This window comes from Hylaeus volcanicus, chromosome 7, assembly GCF_026283585.1.
Source record: "Hylaeus volcanicus isolate JK05 chromosome 7, UHH_iyHylVolc1.0_haploid, whole genome shotgun sequence".
Lineage (NCBI taxonomy): Eukaryota > Metazoa > Arthropoda > Insecta > Hymenoptera > Colletidae > Hylaeus > Hylaeus volcanicus.
This window is the reverse complement of record NC_071982.1, coordinates 8,560,531-8,581,157: the sequence shown is the minus strand read 5'-3', so window position 1 is coordinate 8,581,157 and position 20,627 is coordinate 8,560,531. Positions and strand designations below refer to the sequence as shown.

At 43.0% G+C, this 20,627-nt stretch overlaps 1 protein-coding gene across 6 annotated transcripts in view; it reads right to left on the bottom strand.

Moving 5' to 3' along the window:
- Positions 1–696: 696 nt before the first annotated feature.
- LOC128879977 (uncharacterized) overlaps positions 697–20,627 on the bottom strand; it is a 27,188-nt gene continuing 7,257 nt past the window's right edge. The window contains exons 2-8 of one of the 6 annotated variants that reach the window (XM_054129565.1): positions 13,706–14,063; positions 11,452–11,829; positions 9,887–10,188; positions 9,374–9,794; positions 7,277–7,392; positions 4,633–7,203; positions 697–4,407 (exon numbers count right to left, since the gene is read on the bottom strand). In XM_054129565.1, coding sequence (XP_053985540.1) covers positions 4,267–4,407; positions 4,633–7,203; positions 7,277–7,392; positions 9,374–9,794; positions 9,887–10,188; positions 11,452–11,829; positions 13,706–13,787 — 4,011 coding nt within the window. In that variant the 5' untranslated portion in view covers positions 13,788–14,063 and the 3' untranslated portion in view covers positions 697–4,266. Of the gene's footprint in view, positions 7,204–7,276; positions 7,393–9,373; positions 9,795–9,886; positions 10,189–11,451; positions 11,830–13,705; positions 14,064–20,627 lie in introns of those variants that run through there. The other 5 variants (XM_054129566.1, XM_054129569.1, XM_054129568.1 and 2 more) reach the window with 5 other exon arrangements.

The following is a 20,627-nucleotide window of genomic DNA, read 5'->3' as shown; positions in this document are numbered from 1 at the left end:
ACATAACAATGTTTCATAGCCACAGTATGCTTGCCTTTCTCTTTTTAACGACAATTGTCCTTATCATCCTTATCACCCTCGTGGCCGTTTGCTCTTTTTAGCGGTCCTATCAGTTTATCTCTTTGCAACTGGTGGCGCTATCGTGCGTTCGATTATATCAGTGACGTCAGAGATGGGCAAAATTTGAGTATATATCTTCAACGAAATGAATTATTAAAAAATGTAAAACGTTGATAGTTTCAACGTTTCCAATAATTATTCTTAGGAAATGCCAACTACGATACACTGCTTACCAGGACTCGGCGAACCAATAAGATTCTATCGCGTCATGTGCATTTATTTACCTGATACTTTCGTCTATTCGAGGTATAGATCAAATTTGAAATAGATCGATTTAAAATAATATTTCGAATCTTTGGTTTACAAAATTATTGAAATGAAACGATATTTAATTTCAAATACAATGGCGAGTAAAATAAATTATCGGTGAGATATAATTTTGGCAGATTGGTATACGTATATTGAAATCGAGAGTTTGCCCATTTCTGTTCATAAGAATGAAAATAATGAGAATGAACGATAATTTAGAAAATCGATACGTACTTTCAGATTATACTCGTTATTCGCAACAAGTGCGAATAAAAAAATGTATTCATTCACAAACGAAGTCTATTTCGGTGATGAACGAAATTATAATACAAATTAATTGAAACATTTTATTCATATTTCTTAAGCAAAAACACAAGAAAATTCAAGTACACTTATTCCTTACACGTTTACTTTTACTTCAACTAAAATGTAATTATACGATAACATGACTCGTGCAAGATGCAATGTTAATGCCTATATGCTTATGAATGTATGCATGTTTGTTGTAAATACGCAATGAACATGTTAGTTGACGTATGAAAAAATCAATGTACTCGTTTCGGTATGCATGCTCAGATAAAATCGTCATTTCCACGGAGCGCAACAAGCTCCGCCTTTTATCGCCATCGCTTTCTTAATTTAACAAATTTTCAACTGTTCACAAATCACTCGACAGCCCTTATTGTCTTATCGAGGAGTATGCTCTGAAATGGTTACAAAAATGGCAGCCGCAGAATAAGGCACACAATTGATGCAACGCGCATGTAATATAGCGATATATTTATCTTTAACCCCTTCGTGCCTCCACCTAAATACAGTGAACATCATTCTTTTCGTTTAACGCACATCAGTCTATTTTGTCGCGAAATAGAACAGAATCGAAGCACAAAAATTCGTTAAAAAATATCGTTTGAAACTGTTTGAAACAGATTTTTCATTCGAGAATCAGTTATTTCAGCGATCATATCTGCGCGATTTATTTTTTTAGTTTTCGATCAAACGATTAACATCTTTTATTTCTTCATATATATAAAATATTTCCATCTATAATTCAAACTCTAACTTCTATTCGATGACAAATGAACGAGGAGTTCGTCGTTTTCTTTATTTCTGAAAAATTGCGATGGACACGATTATAAGTGTACCAACCTTAAAGGATAATTCTTAAAAGGAAAGCAGACAACTGATACAACGTAACGACGATAGAAATTGCCTGGAACTGTGTATACGTAGAAAACGATACCGTGGTCACGAAGGAATTAACGTAGTTGGATGTCAATGAATCTCTATAAGTATATGGATCGTCCTGAATATTATGTTACGCGTACGATGCCTAGGGAATCTGAAGCTTCGCAGGAACGATTGTGCCTATATCGCTGTCGTGATAATAGTTTTATCATTATCATTATAATTAACATTATCATTATTATTAATATTATTATTATTATTATTAATTGATGTCACTAATGCTTGGATGATCAGTAGTTTAGTATATACAGGTATCTTTGAGGTATGTTTCGCACCTTATGATATGGGGTGTATGTATATATGATTTTCACGAACCACGTCTATCGATCAACTTATATAATATGCAACCTGAGGTATTCGATCTACTTGACGCAACTCAACTAAAGCGTGAACTATGTTGTAACAAGTGCAACTTCCGTTAAGTGTACATTTTTACGTGTATAGCGTGAAATATGCTCCACCTACATCAGACACAACGTCTATTACAAAACAACATGCTCGTCTTTTACACGCTCAACAAAGAAACAAAAAAAAAGAAAAAAAAAGAGATATCAGTAATGTAATTCAATCGTTTTGTAAGATTCGCCTATATATATATATATATTTTCGCTTATATATATATATATATATATATATATATATATATCTTACGTTAGTTCATAACAGTCTACAGTACAGTTAAATAGTTTGCTGCGTTACCAGAGACAGGCAAAATTTCATTCGAGTAACAGATGATGGATACCAACAGTCTGTAGAAATCTACGTGTAACATTCCTTCGATTAGACAGCCGTTTAGATTCCGATTGTAATTATTGTCCGTTAAATGAACGATGAAACTTTGTTTGTCTTTTATTCGTTAATCGAACTTTTATCTGCCTAAGTATTCTGCCCATCTCTGTACATCACCAATTCGTTTTGTATCTTCAACGACTATTCTGCACCTAGACCAATGTATAGTTGTGCCCTGTGTACTAATGTCGCACATTATTATTCGGTTCAAAGTTCAATTGTTGAATCGTTTGTGAATTTCTGCGTGTTTCGCTCGTTTCGTTCCGAAAATTTCAAATGAAGAGTGCACGTTACAGATTACAATTCTTATGCTTAAAACTTGTCTACGAGCAGACCTGGGCAAACTTTGTTCGAAATGGTAGAAATAGCTATTTGAGATAACGTTTCAGTCGGTTACTAACCGTTAACACGGTTCAGAAATATACGAGACATCGATTTATTTGAAATAATAGGTACTTCAAATAATGAACTTATAACAATACCATCAAAAAATATTGTATATGCTTCCACGCATACATGTCCTGTTTGCGAACAAAGTTAAACTTCGTTACGAGATTATTTCATTATTTGAAATAACGGATATTTCAAATAAACTTTGAACGATACAAGGAAAACATACTTCTACTAAATGTGTCAATAGAAGGAGACGTTTAAATTATCTACATATCTCTACGATAAAAACTGGAAAACACTGATTTTTGTAGCGTGTTTAAAACTACAGACATCTACGTCGACGAAGAAGTATATTTACTATACCAATGTCTTTTCTCTTTTCGAATTATCACGTTGTTGTTTGTAATTCCATTACATAAATTTCGCAGCGTTATACTTTTGGAACACATCGGTTATTCCCAAAAGAGTATTTCGTTATTTCATATCGCGAAATAAGAGAACATACTTGTATTTCGAGAATGAAATAACCGTGAAACAAGGTGACACGTTATTTGAAATAGTATTTCGAATAACGTTACTTCGAAAGCACCCAGGTCTGCCTACGAGCAGTCAACGCTTCCCTAAGCGAAAATGTCATTGAACGTGGTACGTGGAAAAACGCTACTGTTTCTCATGCTTTAAAATTTACGTTCTAGATAAGTTTTGTAAAAAATATCCCTTAGTCACTTTGATGTAGGATAATTCGTGTAATGCTTATAAAATATCAACGGCGAGAACAACGAAAACAATAACGTGACACAAGTATGCTTCGATCATTTTCTGTTTATTTTCTTCCATAGAGTTTTTCAGACTTCACAATTATCATCGTTATTTATAATTCAGAGAACGGATTTCGCGAATCTGAATAAGCTCGATTCATTCAAAAATTATATACTTAATAATGAGAATCTTTTTATAATGAGACTTACAATTGAAACTTTTGACAAGAAAGAAAACAAGAATATGTGCACCAAGTTTGATTGACGATAACGTCAAAATATATCTCGTATATGCTTCGTTGGCATATAATAATTTACCGAAGGTTTTTCGTGACACACGATTTGCAAATGATCTCTTAAAAGCTATTTACAAAAATGAATAGCAATACGTACGCTTCCGCTACATTGTCAGCTGCCCTTGAGCATATGCCTCTAAATTGGTAAGGTTTCTCAACTTACGTCGATCCATAGGGGTTGACTTTCGATATTCCTCGACAAGATTAACCCTTTGCGGACCGGAGCCGCTCGACGAGGCGAGCGTCTTTCGCCGGCCATTTGCCGACGCAAAGGGTTAAGAATGCAGCAATGAGCGCTTGGTATGCTATCGATACACGATGTGCCAGCAAAGAGTGCAACGTCGGAGGCATACGTTGTTCAGATAAGGACGGTCTTAACACCAAGTGCAGTGGACGATACAAATACAGTGTCTCTAGAAACAATACAGGTTGTTTAAACGATAACGGCTGTCTAACACACTATGATCTTTGGATGAATGCGATGAGCAATGATCTCGATTTTTCGTCTGTTTCTTCAGTTTCGGTACGCAGGGATCAGCACAAAGGAGCGTATCCTAAAAAAAAAAAAAAACATGAGATCACTGTATTTGTACCGTCGATTATAATTTTCCACGAGTGTCCTTGCGGAGAAATGCTCGCAACGATCATTGAAGGTTACAACAGACGGGTTTGCATGGTACGGGACCTTCGCCCTTCTGGCCGTATAACGTTCGTGACTTGAAAACTTTCGCATCGATCCCCAGAAACGGGGTCTTTCCCGTGTAACAGCTCTCGTATACCTCGAAAGCTTCGTCGATGGGTACGTTGTTGCTCTTCTCCCCCTGGAGGATCCTCTCCGTATTCTTCGTTTGCTCGGAACTATTTGGCACTGGCTTCAATGCAGACGGATCTACGTTTACCTTGCAGCTCGTCTCTTCCTCCACGCTGGTAACACTGTTGCGCGCCAATCTATAGTATTTCTGTACGTAATTCTCCACGTAATTTTCCACGCAATTTTCCACGCTGGCTTCTTTGGTCTCGATGGTGTCCTCTTCGACAGCTTCGCCCTCGCACAACACACCCCGACATTGGAGCATCCTCTTCGGGGTTATCACAGGTTCGATCGTTTCAGCTTCCCAGCACTCCAACACATCAGGCTCCTCTATACCGCACAAGGAATTCGTCCTGTCGTTCTCATCCTCGCTGCTCCTCGTGCTCTCCTTGGCGATCTCTCTATCCTTGGTGACCGTTTTGTCAGTGGAAGCATCGTTCCTGGAAGTCGTCAACAACTTCCCCTCTCTCGACACAACGATCTCCCCTTTCTCGTAGGTCTTCACGTTCGTGTCTTCGACAATGCCCTCGTCGTTTTCGTCGTCTACATTCTCCAAATGTCGCGTCTTCGCGTCGATGTTAGAGATATCCTTAGCGGATCTGCTTTGTCTTTTCGTTCGCCTTGGATTGGCTCTCTTCGAGTCCATCGTTCGAGAGCTCGAAGCGATGGTGTCCTTTTCGGTGGACTCGCAAACCTCGCCGACATCCTGACAGGCAGGATTCTCCCTTCTCGAGGAAACCTCCGACGAGGACACGGTTTCGTTCTTTGGCGTTCTGCTGTTGGTCTCTTCTACGTCGTTTCCATTGCTCTCTTTGGTAGTTTCCTTGGCATTTTTGCTGATCGCGGAAGGATCATCCCTGGAAGTCGTCAACAACTTCTCTTCCTCGAACGTCTTTCCGTTTTCTTCGATATCCTCATCGATACCCTCGTCGTCCACGTCCTCTATGCATCGTATCTTCGCGTCGATGTCGGTGGGATCCTTAACGGATCTGCCCTGTCTTTTCGTTCGCCTTGCATTGACTCTCTTCGAGTCCATCATCCGAGAGCTTAAAGCAACCCTCATACCCGCAACGCTATCCTTCTCGGCAAATTCGCAAACATCACCAACGTCCTGCTGTCTGGCAGGGTTCTTCCTCCTCGAGGGAACTTCCTGCTGGCCGCAGGAGTCCGACGAGGACACGGCTTCGTTCTCCGGCTTGCCCTCGACATGTCTAACCCGTCTTTGTTCACCTGACCGTCGTTTTCCATCCCTCTTTTTCCTCGAACCGCCGTTCCCCTTCTTCTCCTGGCCCCTGGCGTTGTTGATCCTTGCGAATTCCCCGCAGCCAGACAATGCCACATTGTCCGCGCCGCTATTAGCAGATAGTGCAGGCATGGGGTTGCCTTGCAAGTTTTTTGGCGGCTCTTCGTCCACCTCGTCCTCACTCTCGCTACCGGACGCGTTCGTGATGAACACGTCGGGCGAGTTCGCTCTACGTAGCCACTCCGTCACCGCTTCCGTAATGGGATAGTCCGACAGCCGCGTCTGACTCTCGAAACCCGAGTCCTCGTTCGATATCTCCACCGGGTCGCCCTTGTTGAGGTGATTGCAAACATTGTTCGACATCTCGGTCTTCTCGCAAAAATTCACCGTCGACTCCGTCTTCGGGGACGAATCGTTCGACAGACTAACACCGTTCAGACTCAGATCGTTCGTGACTTTATCTTTTGCTAGAATTTTCTCGTTCACCAGAACGTTCTCCAGATCCGCGAAGCCGTCCAGATCGGGCCCAGGCGTCGGTTCCCTAACGAATTTCGTGCCCTTCGCGTTGTACTTCCTCTTCGGCAATTTAGCATTCGTTAAGGATTCGTGGTTCTCCGTGTTCTCCGCAGTCTTGGGCGTTCTCTCATCGTTGCACGGAGACAATGGTTCCTCCTGGGTCTCCTCGTTACTGGAGTTCATCAGTTTTCCGTTCACCAGGGTCTCCTCGACCCCGTTCATCGGTTCTTCCGTCGATCGTTCACATGGCTCGTTGGCACTCGCTTTATCATTCATTTCGCCGCTCGGAGATTCGACGCTGGCTAGCTCGTTCGTCGGACAGGTATCGTCTTTCCCTGTTAGACAAAGCGTCGGGCCGTTCGTTTCCGTCTCAAGATCGCCGTCCTCCGACGTTTGTTGACTCTTTTCCGATCCCGCTACTTGGCCGAAATTGCTATCCATCAGTTGCTCGTCCTCCTGCTTCTGGTCGTCGGAGACGACGCCGTTGCATGCTTTATAGTTCTTGTCGACGGACGTCGCGTCCGACGACAACGTGCTCGATTGGTTCGCGGTCGAGCCCTCCTCAAAGGTCGACGAGTTGGCGGAAGTTGGAATAGCGGACAGCGAGGCATCGAGCTCGATCGGGCGCAGCTGGAACTCCTGGCATTCAGGGTTCAGTGGCCGATTGGTGATCGTCGTCGTCGTCGAAGTCGAACACTCTGTCCACGACAGTCGGGAAGACGGTAAACCGGTATCACATTCGGAGCTGTACTCTCCCTCCTCCTCGTCCTCCGTGTTACCCTGAATTTCAAACAGATTCTTTAGGTTCTTTTACAATCTATTCTCGGATAAAACATAAGGCTTCCGTATTTACCACAGCAAGTCTCCTCGGCTTTCTTCTCTTTTTTTTCTTTCTTCGCTTGGCACAGGCCGCCGACATAGCCGCCACGTCTGTAGTTCTGATCATGGGTCCACCCTGTATGGTAACACCTTGGACAGCAGAAATACCATGGATTATTTCTTTCTGCGAGCGCAGAGATTCGGTATGGCGATCGGTGTCGCGACGACAATGTCTCTTGGAATTCGACCAGGGTGCGCCGGGTCGAATTGAGAAACGGCAACGGAATCGTTGCGCGTCGAAGGGCGCGAAGACTGAACTTGGCTTTCCGTCCCCACCCCACCCCCATCGCCCCTTCTCCCCTTATCGTACAGCTCCAGAACAGCTATTTTAAACGGATTCTATTTGAGACCCGGCGATGCTAACCGAACGCTTTGCCAAATCCGTTCTCGACGCCCCTCGAGCAACCGACAGACATTATTTCTATAACATTAAATGTCGATGAAACAGCGGCACATCCTCGTGATATCGTTATGAGTCAATGGACCCCACGGTGAAACACCTCCTCCCTGTGCTACGTGCGTGGCAGCGTGCTGAAGAGTAAATATGCTTGATGTCGGAATTACGGTGAAGAATGACGGTTCGGGAGATTTTTATGCAGACACAAACACACACACACACACACACACAGAGCGTGTACGGAATCTTGAGTCTAGGTACGATCGCCGGATCCCCCTCTCGATTGAAACAAACGATTAGCCAACTTTTCGATGCTCGCTATGCCTGTCGAGCACAGGTACGGTAGGAGCAAGAAGGGTCGTCGAAACGTGGACGATCCGCGATCGTATCTAAAGAGAAGCGCGTCTCTGCGAATTATTACCTTTTACCTTGACTGTGGTAGAGGGACGGCGGTAATAAAACAGCAATGATGCCGATGGACGGGACAGCAGTCGTGTATCTGGGTATATCCCTTTCCCCTCGCCGCGCATCCGACCGACACTGTTCTCGTTTAACATTAGAAACAGGTACAATCAAACGTACTAACGCCTAGACGGACGCAGGTGGCGGGGAAGGAGCATCGTATGCATCTGGGCGCGCAATGTGTCATCCGCTACTTTGTACTCTTTCGTCCGCTGGCAAATATAACTTCTTGGCGGCTGCGTGGGGTTCTCACGGAGCCGAGAATTAAATCATGTTATGCAATACGTACTTCCGACATTCCCGAGACAGTGGCGCTTATCAATCGTTCGTCCACGGTACGCTGGTATTAATCTGTCATGCTACACGCTAACGCTACACAGTTTTAGGAAAATTTCAAGTTGACGTCGGTTACTTTCGGTTCACCAGAGTTCGTGTTAGTAGACGCGGATCTCGGGACTCGAGGTTAACGCTTGTTCGTTAACACTTTATTTACCGGGAGCCTATTTATAGGCTTTTTAATTCCAGTATTTAGATTTTCGAATTTATTTACTATGTTGATGATTGTCTACTTACAATGTTCAGTTTTTGGAAAAAGACTTGGCTCTAGATGTACCTAGTAACAGTGTGGAGGAATTATTGCTAGCCTAGATTGGTATATGCTACTGTAGAAGATTCTTTTTTGAATTGAAGACTGTTTCTAAATAGCCCGGTAGATAAAGTGTTAATACTGGAACGCACCGCTAAAACGAAACTTGATTGCGACAGCGTAAAGGATACACAGGGTGCGTTTTAGGTAATCGTCCTCGACGAGTTCTCAGCCGGCTGACAATGCGTTACGTGAACGCGGGTGAACACAGAAACGGCCAACCGAGTTCAACGAGGGAAGCATCGATAACTCTGAGCCTAGGAGGATCAGAGGTTCAAACGCAAGCAACAAACGACCACCAACATCGATTGGAAAGAGCTACGTATCGCGGAAAACGATGCACCGCTCCCTCCCCGGGGTTTGCGTATGCGCAGATTCTCTCAGCCACAAGAACACAACCTTCGCTTGTTCGTCCGTTGTTCCGTCCATCCGTCCGTGAACAGAACGAAAGCTACGAGAGAGCGAGAGCGTTCGTCTACCCATGCGGTAGCAAAGGAGGAAAAATAAAATGAATAGTAACTTTCGAGAATCCACTGGCGGGTCAGAGGCACCGCGAATCAACTAACCGTTCAGGTTGACCAATGGAGGACCGAACATGTAGTGACCGGGGTACATGTACGGTTGCGGCACCGGTATCACGTGCGAGACGTGCATCGGTTGTTGCAGCAACACCGGCTCCAGGTACGCTCCTCCGTTCAGCCCGTTCTCCAACGGTTGCTCTTCCACGGCCTGCTCGTCCACGTACTGCTCCTCCACGTGCTCCTCCATGTGCTCCTCGGTTCGTTCCTCCGCCTGGTGCTCCTCGATCTGATTCTCCGTCGCAGATTCAGCTTCCGTCGGTTGCTCCTCCGCTTCGCCTGCCACGCTTCCGTTACAGCTGGCGCTCCCTGTGCAGCTTTCGTTGCACGTCCCGCTGGAGTTTTCCACTGGCAACAGCGTGGTCTCCTGCTCCGTCACCAGAGTCGAGTCTTCCGTGCTTTGGCCAGTCTACAATCGGGCCGAAGAAAATTTTATCGTTAGTCGAGAAAGTTATGAAGTTAGTCGGGATGTTATAGGATTAAGAAACGTACGGGACATACCTGGTAGTCCATCATGCAGTACTGTTGCTCGGCTAGTTTAGGTACAAAGGCAGGGTTGATCCATTCGATTGGCCTCAAAGGTACAGGATCGCAAGGTACGGCCGCTAGGATGCTCGGTCCAACCTGCGCAGGCACTGGCGCAGGGCCTACCAACATCACAGGGTACTCGTAATAGTAGCCACTGGCGTGGTCGTAAAATGTTCCGTAGCCCAAGTGCGCTCCAGATTTCATCATCGGTGGGTATTCGCCGGCGCTGCAGTCCCTGTCCAACAGCTGCTGATCCTCCGTAGTTTCGCTGCCATCTGAATTATCAGGACAAAGGGAAATGTATCAGAGTCTACACGGGGTGGCTTCGCAGGTGTTATTGACATATGGCAGTGAGGTATACAGTAATGTCTCGTTAGACGTAGGAGCTCGGGACTGACCCTGTGCGACTAATGGTACGATGAGTTGTACAACCCCATCGTACGATGAGTTGTATAACCGATTCGACGGACCCTCTTCGACCGTACGAATGGAATTCCATTGTCTGTGGCGATTGGTCGTATGATCTGTCGTACGACACGTTGTACAACCCTATCGTACGATGAGTTGTACAACTAACCGATTCGACAGACCCTTCGACCATATTAATGGAATTCCATTGTCTGTGGCGGTTGATCGTACGATCCGTTGTAGAACGTTGTACAACCCTATCGTAGGATGAGTTGTACAACTAACCGATTCGACAGATCCTTCGACCATATGAATGGAATTCCATTGTCTGTGGCGGTTGGTCGTACGATTCGTTGTACAACGCGTTGTACAACCCTATCGTACGATAAGCTGTACAACTAACCGATTCGACAGATCCTTCGACCATATGAATGCAATTCCATTGCCTGTAGCGGTTGGTCGTACGATTTGTATCGTATCTAGGTTAACCATGATCGACATTACTGTATACAGTCGAACGTCTCAGAAATGAGGAGAGGGTTATTCGAGAACATGGAGAGGGTTATTCGAGAAATCCAAAGGTTCGATGGTGTAAATGATATCTAGGTAGTCTATAAAATGGGAACTTACAGTACTGTCTCGAAATAAGCTAAGTCAAACCCAGTGGTGAGCTACCCCTACCTTATTGTTTGATGTTGCCCGCCGAGTGAAAGATCCGAAAAGAAGCGAGAGGTTCGTGAAACCGAGAAGCCGAACAGATTAGTGGAACGAGGACAGAACATGTGCAAATATTCTTTCTTTCTCTGGCGTGTGTATTCTCCGAAACGATAATGTTGTATGTAGTTTCCCGCTTATTAACCCCGTTTTGTCTACTAGTTCCCCTTCGTCTCGAGAACAAAGTCAATCCGACTTATTCGGCCCGAATAGCATACCTCCCTCGCAATAAGCAGCTCACCGGTCCCGACCAAGTTGCTTATCTTGAGACAATACCATACTCTATACCGGTACCATCCCAAATGGAACTTGGTATGGTTCAAGACTCTCGGGAGGCGTCGTGACCAAGGGCGACAAGAAAAACGGACAAAAAAAGAACAGAAATTCGATGAAATGCATTACGCTTCTACCTATACCTCTACCTGCGGTGGAGTGCGAAGCGGATTGGCTCTCGGTGGTGGACGGGGTCGCGCTGGTGCTGGCGTTGCTCGTCCACGGTTTCTTGCGCGATAGGTAGCCCTTCTTGAACAGCATGTCCTGTCGAGGCGTCGTGATCCTCGTGTACTCCTCCTCGTTGAAGATGATCTTGGGCTGGGACGGCGAGCCGGACGAGTCGTCCTTGTGGGACCTGGTCCCACCGCTCGCATAACTGCTGCCGCCGCCGCTAGATGACCTCCACGACTTGTAACCGCTCTGTCCATGGCGATCGAAGCTACGGGAGCTAGTGTCATTTTCTTGGCCTTTCATGTATCCGTTTCGCAATCCCTCTTCCTCGTCCTCCTCGCTGGGCGGAGCTGTTAACAAAGATAACGCGACGCGTCAAATTCAAAATCAACGCCAACATGGCGGTACTCGTGTCCGACTCGAGTTACCGGGGATTTTGTGTCACGCGAGTCGCGCCTGGTTATAGTATAAGCCTGTATAAGCTAATTCTTCACGCGTCAAAGCGTTAGGAACGCATCTACGGTGAACGCGACCCATGGCACACGGCGCGGTAAGCGCTCGAGTTCTTCGAGTTCTAAAGAAATTCGAGTAACAATACTTCGAGTTCTAAAGAAATTAAACTCAACAAATATTATTTGTGGTCGATTTACTGCGTCACATTCAGTGGTCAACGAGTCATCTCTCGAGTGCAAAGTGTTAAGAGATAACGATACACCATCGGACACGTAACATGCTGAGCACCGATGGTGTACCAACGACAAAAATGTATTTGCTACAGTGAGAATGTGATAAATGCGGTGATTATGTATAATTCCTACTAAAGTTGGTGTATGTGATCAATTCTGGAATATTTATCAAATTCATCGGTGATTTTATATAATCCTCATTTCGCAATAGGGAATGTGATTAAATTGCTGTCTACACGGAAATACTGTCTGAGTAAGTTTGGGGTAGTTTTTAGTAGGTCCGGCGATATTGAATATTGTTAATGTACATACTGTCTGAGTAAGTTTGGGGTAGTTTTTAGTAGTTCCAGCGATATTGAATATTGTTAATCTACATACTGTCTGAGTAAGTTTGGGGTAGTTTTTAGTAGGTCCGGCGATATTGAATATTGTTAATGTACATACTGTCTGAGTATGTTTGGTATAGTTTTTGGTGGGATGGTAATATTGAATACTGTTAATGCATATATTGTATACACGGAGATACTGTCTGAGTAGGTTTAGACGTAGATTTTTATTAGGACACTGTCACGCGAGAAGCTGCGAATATTTTATAATTTGCAACTAACAATTCAATTAATGGTTATTTTAAGTCACATGGATGTACCGCGAATATTTATTCTAATCGTCCATTTCTAACATTCGTGCATCAATTTGTTGATTTAGGCAAATATGTATTTCGCCATCAAAGGGTGTGGGGTGTAACGGTTGGAATAACATTTAGACGGTCCCGTGGTAAGTGTCTGACTGTAAAGACGTTAAATTGAAATTTTCAAAATTGTTGAAAACTTTCAAAATTTCAACATTTCAAAAGTGCGTCGGATCAAAAATCTAAGTGCGTCAAGCTGTCTAAACGGGGGATGTAACCTTAATAGACAGCTCGCATCAGTGAAAAAGTGGCTAGAAATGCCACTTTTAAACTCCTTTTTCCATCGAAGTATGGTTTCGTGACGGTTTTCAAATTTCAAGAGTACATTAGTTCTCCACAACGAGTAAGGGATTATATAAATGTGAATCTGATAAATATTCCAGAACTTTAACGGTGACTATGCATAAACCCTATGCATAATAGTTTATCACATTCACCGTAACATATCTAAAACTGAAAAAGCAGGGTGCACAGACCTAATCTAAAAAGTGTCGAGTTCCCTAACAACGGAAAACTAAGCCGACAACTACTCCCAAGGTGTGTCTAGCAAGCTTGCATCTAATTCGATCACATTAACCCATTAGCAGCCAATGTTTCGATTTCCCAACGCGAATACTTTTCTCGAAGCAATTTTCACCGACTCGTTAGCGCAACGTACAGGGTGTGTACGCAACGCGTGTTCCCTCCTCTGACTGGTCATGGGTTAAACGAAACACACTATCTCTATCTAAAACGAAAAAATAAAAAAAAAGGAAAAGGTAAGATGGAGTCTAGAACTCCCAGGCGAGTAACCAAAAAGCGAAAAGCTCTTCGTTGAGATCCATGATCAGCCTCTTCGTCAAGGTTCCGTACCGTCTTGGTACCTCGCTAATAGTAGAACGTGATTGGAGGAGCCGATCACGTGGGTGACCCTTCGATGTCGACGCCACTGCATCTCTCTCCCTCAGCGACCTCTAAGTCACACTGTCGTCGCCAACGCAACCTCGGAGTCCTCTTTCGTTTCCCCGAAACGCGATAAGGACGACTTCTGGACCACGCTCTTGCACCCTCTTTCACTCGGAACACTCCTCTATCCTTGTCCTCTTTGCGAAACCGAGAAATCTCTCTCTCTCTCTCTCTCTCTCTCTCTCTCTCTCTCTCTCTCCTCGACACTTTCGGGGCAACCGGTCTGCGGCGGTAGTTTCTCGCGATCCTCGGCTCCTTTCTCCCGCTGTTATCGGTATATCAGGATAAACGCAACGCGGCTGATAACCAGTCGGATAAAAGGAGGATGTGGTCGGATAATCTAGCGCACGCGATGCCTCGAGAACGACTGCGGTTGACACGAGGAAGGGGGCGCAGAGGGGCCTTTCGTGGAGAGGAACGTTCACTGGCGGACGTAGCCCATTGGCCGGCGTTCGCGGACTAGAATAGCATCAGAATTAGAATAGAAAACGAACGAGGACCAGTGGCCACCGCTGCTGCTAGCCGAGGATGAGCTTTGGCGCGTTGAATGACTCGTTCAATAGGGCGGTTAGTTAACGTGACCGCTTAAATGAACGTAATTTTTATAATTACTCGGGGCTTTCGCCCCCTCTTTTCCGGAGAGGGCCGAGTTGGATGAACTCGTATTTTAGGAATTATCATAAGATACCCGGATTTTAGCTGCGCATAGTTGGAAAGCACCGAATTTTATATTATGTTACACAGTGTCACCTTGCACTTTACTGGAAAGGATCTTCATGTACTGGCTGCTCATTTCGATTTCACATCTTTTTCTACTCTCTTGAATTTTTTTACGGGCATCTTCTATTTTTCTACGATTACTCTTTAAGTCCTCCACTTTTTCATGTACTTGGTGTAAATTTTTTTACTTTTTTGAAGTTTTTTATGGGAATCATAAGATACCCGGACGACAACGAACTTGGACTACGGTTCGTTCACTATCTTTGACTACGGTTGTCTTTTAAGTTTTACTAGCCGCGGTTTCAAATACACCTGGTTGATTCGGTGTGATTATGTTTAACGTGTACAAGGGAGTAGGTCTTAACTTTGAAGAAACGAGAGCTTCCTTTCGTTCAAGTATCCCTCTGGGAGGTGGTTGACCCTTTTAACTTATTTCTTAACCGAATTTCAAGCGCTCGAGAGTTGTTTAAATAACCTTACAAGTTCCCGAACTTTGTAATTTATTTTTTCATTGGAATTCGTATTTATTCGATATACAGTCAATCCCATAAGTTTCGTGCACTCTGTATCTGTTAAAGAATTTTTACATGATATGCTTCATGTTTCCAAATCAATTTTCCATTATAAATATGTACATGGACAAACTTCACGCATGCATATGGGGCATTCCACGCCAAATCTGACGATTTACAAAATTTTTGTTTTCGATTTTCTTAAATTTTTGGTATATTTTAATACCCTTCAAAAGAATCGTCCTGGTAAATTTTAAGATTTTTGTTATCACTGGTTGAAAAAATATCGAATTTTCAAAAAAAAAAAAAAAACAGCTCTTTTTTTGGCTTTTTGCTCATAACTTTTTTAATAATGATCGAAATTTAAGTTTCTTTTTCTCAAAATTTGCGATTTTAGATGACCATTACAGACAACGATACAACAAAAATGTTTAAAGTGTTTTTAATCGAGGTTTTTGAAATATAAATTTTCAATCGTGTTTTAAAAACTGTTTGTATCCTCCGATTTTCTATTTTAAACTTCTATCCATCCTGCAACTTTTAAGCCCGATTCGGTAGTGGACCTTCCGTAATTAATATTTTGTTTCGATTTGTAAAAATTAAAAAAATTCTGTTTCGCTATAATTGATCATCAGTACCGATTTTTGGCACAGTATACTTCTTTTTTACTTATTATAAATTGATTTCAATATTTTTTAATAAAATAAATATATGAATACCGACTGTATTTACAATTACGAATTCATTTGGAAACACGAAGCATTCGTTTAAAATTCGATAAATTTCTTCAATAAATATAGAGGGTACGAATACTAATGAGACTGTAAATCAGGTTAATGAGTGATTCAACGAAACGAGTGGAAAATTATTCGAATTATTTCGTTTCGCGTTCGAAATTTCTATAGAGATAAGCATATTGTTCATCTCTGTTTCCGACTACAGTGCACGCAAACCAGGCTGTGCCAGTTTTAATCAGATTTGAGGGTTCAACGTACCGGGGTAGTATTTTAAGTAGCAAATAGAAAGCGCTTCGAATACTTCGCGTCATCCAGTTACACGTGGAGTGTCGAAGACTTTTATGCGGGTCTGCACCGCTCGATAATTCTCGTAAATGAAAATTAATATTTCGATATATATAAAAACCGAGATTAAAACGCTACGAATAGAGATTACAAAGAAGTCTCGTATCGACATTCAAATTCTACAATAAAATTTTACAACGAGGAATTATTTACTCACAAATGCTGTTACATATTATATAGTTTTCATAAGATGATTCTGTAAAAATTTAATCAAAATCGGTGCCTTTTAATTGGGCAATTTTCGTAGAGCGCGGGGCCGAACCTGCCCTGCGTCGGCCCTGCTTGAAGACAAATGAAGACCGACAGGGAAAAACTCATTATGTCCAATTTTCACCGAAATTAAAGCCCGCGTGCCATCTAGCAGAAAAAGAGTATACCTCTTGAGGGGTCCAGGAGTTCGATCGCAGAGTTTCGTATATTTTTCGATATTTGCCGAACTTCAATGTTACGAACTCTACGATAAATGCACAAGGTCAGTCCGGAGCTTGTTTGCCGAACGAGACATTACTGTACATATTTTTGCCGAATTTTGTAACAGCTATTAATGTCCCTAGGAGTTACGTAAACTACAATCACGATTTTCTCCATTTTTCACTTTTTGTTGGACATAACGATTCCCCCTTGGTCTTTGAACGAAAAATAACTCGGATGCCAACGTGTTTCCCATGTCCCAAGTATTTTTGTAAGACTGACGAACGACAGATACGCCAGACTACCGTCGGCGATGAAACGCGACGACAACGCTCGCCAATTTACGATATCGTCGACCGAATCTCGGCTTTGGAAACGATTACATTGTCTAAAACGTCTGACACGCAACAAAGCGCGGTGATACTCCTGGGAACAATGTGTCACACAGTAATAAGAAGAAGAAGAGAGACCTGTGAATTTACCAGTGCGACGACTATCAACTCGGCTGCCAAATAGGTTGTACCGCGCTTCGTTATTGAGTTAGATAAAACGCGACACCTTTTATCGCTTCCTCGAGGGATGGAGAGACTATAAGACATAAGACTATAAGAGGGAGACCATGTAACCCTAGAACGCTACCGGAATCCGAACGTGTATGAGAAAATGTGTATGAGGAATGATTATCGACGCCCGAACGCTCTTTTCTCGTTAAAAATGAACCCTGTTTGAAACGCAGGGTTTAGAAATATTTCTAGTTTCTTGGTGGTCGTTCGAAAACTAGCGAAAACACGATCGCGGATCGAAAATTCTGTAGCCGATGTAACGACGAACGCGGAAAGGTCACGAACGAGAGGCGATGCTTCAACGCGCAGCAATTATGGCACCGCCACTAAATGACACTAATTCCTTCTCACCGCACTGGCTCGCCGCGATCTTTAATCAGTGACGTACACACGGAGGGAAATCGTTGGCGCGCGTTGTTTCTGTTTCTCTTTAGCAACTAACGCGAACGTCGTCGTTCGAACAGGAACTGATCGAAGTTTTGGCGCGTGTGAAAATTATAGCCAAGATGGACATCGAGTATTTATTAACAGACTTCGAAAAAGAAGGAGGTTACTCAATTACACGTGTATAGATATATATACTGCACACATATTGAATACAACATATATATATATAATATAAATTACATTTTATATTATATATATTATATAATTATATAAATGTAAATTAAAATCAAAAAATTTTAATTTCGGCTTGAGTTAACTTTTGGTGGTGGCGGCAATATTGGATGCTGTTATTGTATGTATGTGTACTGTCTACGTGCAAATACTGTCTGAGTAGGTTTGAGGTAGTTTTCGGTGAGGCCGTCTGCATTGAATAACGTTAATGTACATACTGTCTGAGTAGGTTTGGTGGAATACTGTTAATGTGCATACTGTCTGCACGGAAATACTGTCTGAGTAGGTTTGGGGTAGTTTTTGGTGAGACCGACTCCATTGAATATCATTAATGTACATACTGTCTGAGTTGGTTTGGTGGAATACTGTTATAATGTGCATACTGTTAATTGAATATCATTAATGTACATACTGTCTGAGTAGGTTTGGGACAGTTTTTGGTGGGACGACAATATTGAATACCGTTAATGTACATACTGTAGGTTTGGCATAGTATTTGATGGAAGTGACAATATCGAATACTGTTAATGTATATAATGTCTAAAGCGGATGTAATGATAGCAATAATGAAACATGATACTTTTTGTTCCTCCCGCAGAGAGTTGAACCAAGTCTGGTAATGTTTAATATAAGTAATTTTAAATTTTGCGCCTTCTCCGAAAAAGTTGCATTGCATTTAATATGCTGTACTTAATAATTTAACCAAATTCATCAAGAGCTTGCGAATAACAATGGAGTTTCAATAGAAATTGATTTCACACCCTTTAGTGCAGTTTTAATATTTTTCCAAGTCGTTTATATTTTTTTTCCAGAAATTATTTTATTTCAGAACAAACAAAACGTAACGGTAAGACGAGAACAACATCGCCGAGTAAACGTAAGAAAAATTGCATCATCTCGGACCACTTTTGATCCCTGAAAAACTTTGAATGGCGTCGCAGAAGTAACTCGGAATTCTCATAAATTTTTCACGCGTCTCGCGAAGCACTATAGGAAAGAAAAAGTGGCTGTAACTTGGTAGTCTATAACCGTGTCGTAACTACTTCCCAGTGTAAAGATACACGCCAAGAAAAATCGCTGAAAAATATCTTCCGACGAGATGCAAAAATTAAAAAAAGTAACGAACCGAGGGAAATTAGTTTATGTTAACCTTTTGCGCTCGAGGCATTGTTCTATAGAATCAAATCCAGTCCATTGTTATAATAAATTTCTGTAAAACCAAAAAAAATTCTATTTAGAAAAGAAACATCTACGAACATTCGTGACTCAACGAATTATTGTTACAATTTATTAAAATTGTAGGTTCAAAAAGTCACTTTTAAATTACATATGTCGCCCTAGAGGCGTCACTCGAGCGCAAAGGGTTAAATTAAAATTCGATCGAGGCAACGATTTTTCGAAAACTGGTGGAACGAGATGTTTACTCGGCGTGGTACCTGCTCGACCATGCTATTTTTCGGAATGCTATTGATAGGAGTATGTTTGTTCGAATACGCGGGAAGGGGGTACGCGGCAAAATGGGTCAACTATCGGATGGACAGATGGACCGACTACCGTGCAAATGAAGTTGCAAAAGAGAGCGATGATGCGGAGATCGATGAGCCAAATGTCGAAAGCCTAAAAGGCTGCCAGAAATTGTTAAGCGGGATGAATCGCGCAAACAAAGTCTAGGTACCATCGCACGGTTACGTTCCGTCGAGTGCAACGATATACCGGGTGACCGTTAACGAGCGTAAATGCAGTCGACTCGAGCAAGCTCGATTATCGCCTAATGGAAGTAACCGTACACCGAAGTAGCGATAATGTTTTTCTTGACCAAAGGTGCTAGGAAGATAATAGAGGTCACCCTTTCCACATTTAAGTGGACTCTTTTCGATAACAGCCTTTGGAACGAGCCACGTTACAAAATCAGTGAAATATATCTCGAGCAGGAAGATTAACCGTTGCGCAAGATTTTCGAAATCGCCGAATCGGTCACCAGTGAACTCTGTTCGATCTTTCAAATTTTTCTTTTGAAGAAACATTCCGTAGGATAAAAATTTCCTTGGCGGTCTTTAACGCACGGTTATTAATCGAGCACTCCCTGGAACATGGGGCTATGGAACCATAGTCGGAAATTTCACAGAAATTTCACGGAAATCACACGCGAATATTAACCGTTAACCCCTTCGAACGAAACCGCTTCGAACCGGGTCATCTTTGCTCGCGACACAGCTGACACGGAATCCACGCGCGTTCTAGATTCCCATACATCCTACGTTCGAGTTACAGCCGCGTGTGATCATATCTGGCGCATACCGGTACACCGGCACGTTTCATTGATCGTCTAAAATCTTCCTCAAGAGTCGCGATCGTCCACCTTCGCAGAGATGAGCAAAACCCTAGAATTCTGAAACCCTTCGAATAAATCTCAAGTTTGCCGAAGTGTTTGTCTCGTCTCGTTTGCGAGACAAACATGTCGGCAAACTTCAGATGTATTCCAAGCCTAGAGTTTTGCCCATCACTGCACCTTCGGCAGATCTAGAGATTTTATTCGGCCCTAGAAAATGACCGCACGTTTATCGCTCTACTCCGATTTCGATTACAAAAAACAACTCTTCTCATCGTTACACCCCTCTGAAGTTTAAGTCGCCCGCCGTAGATAACACGTTATCGCGGGAGAACTTACTCGTTATCGCCGGTTACGCAACAGGCCGTTATCTCGCTCACCTATTCTTACATCGTTCTTACGCTCACGTTCCGTGGAAACGATTTACGTGCAACGAGACGCGAAAACATTTGGAATGCATATCGATCCGTATAATGGCATTTGCGGAGACCTGAACCCGCCGCGATCTATAACGCGAGTCGAGCGTTATCATCATTCGAGACCGCTACGAATCTCTCTCTCTCTCTCTCTCTCTCTCTCTCTCTCTCTCTCTCT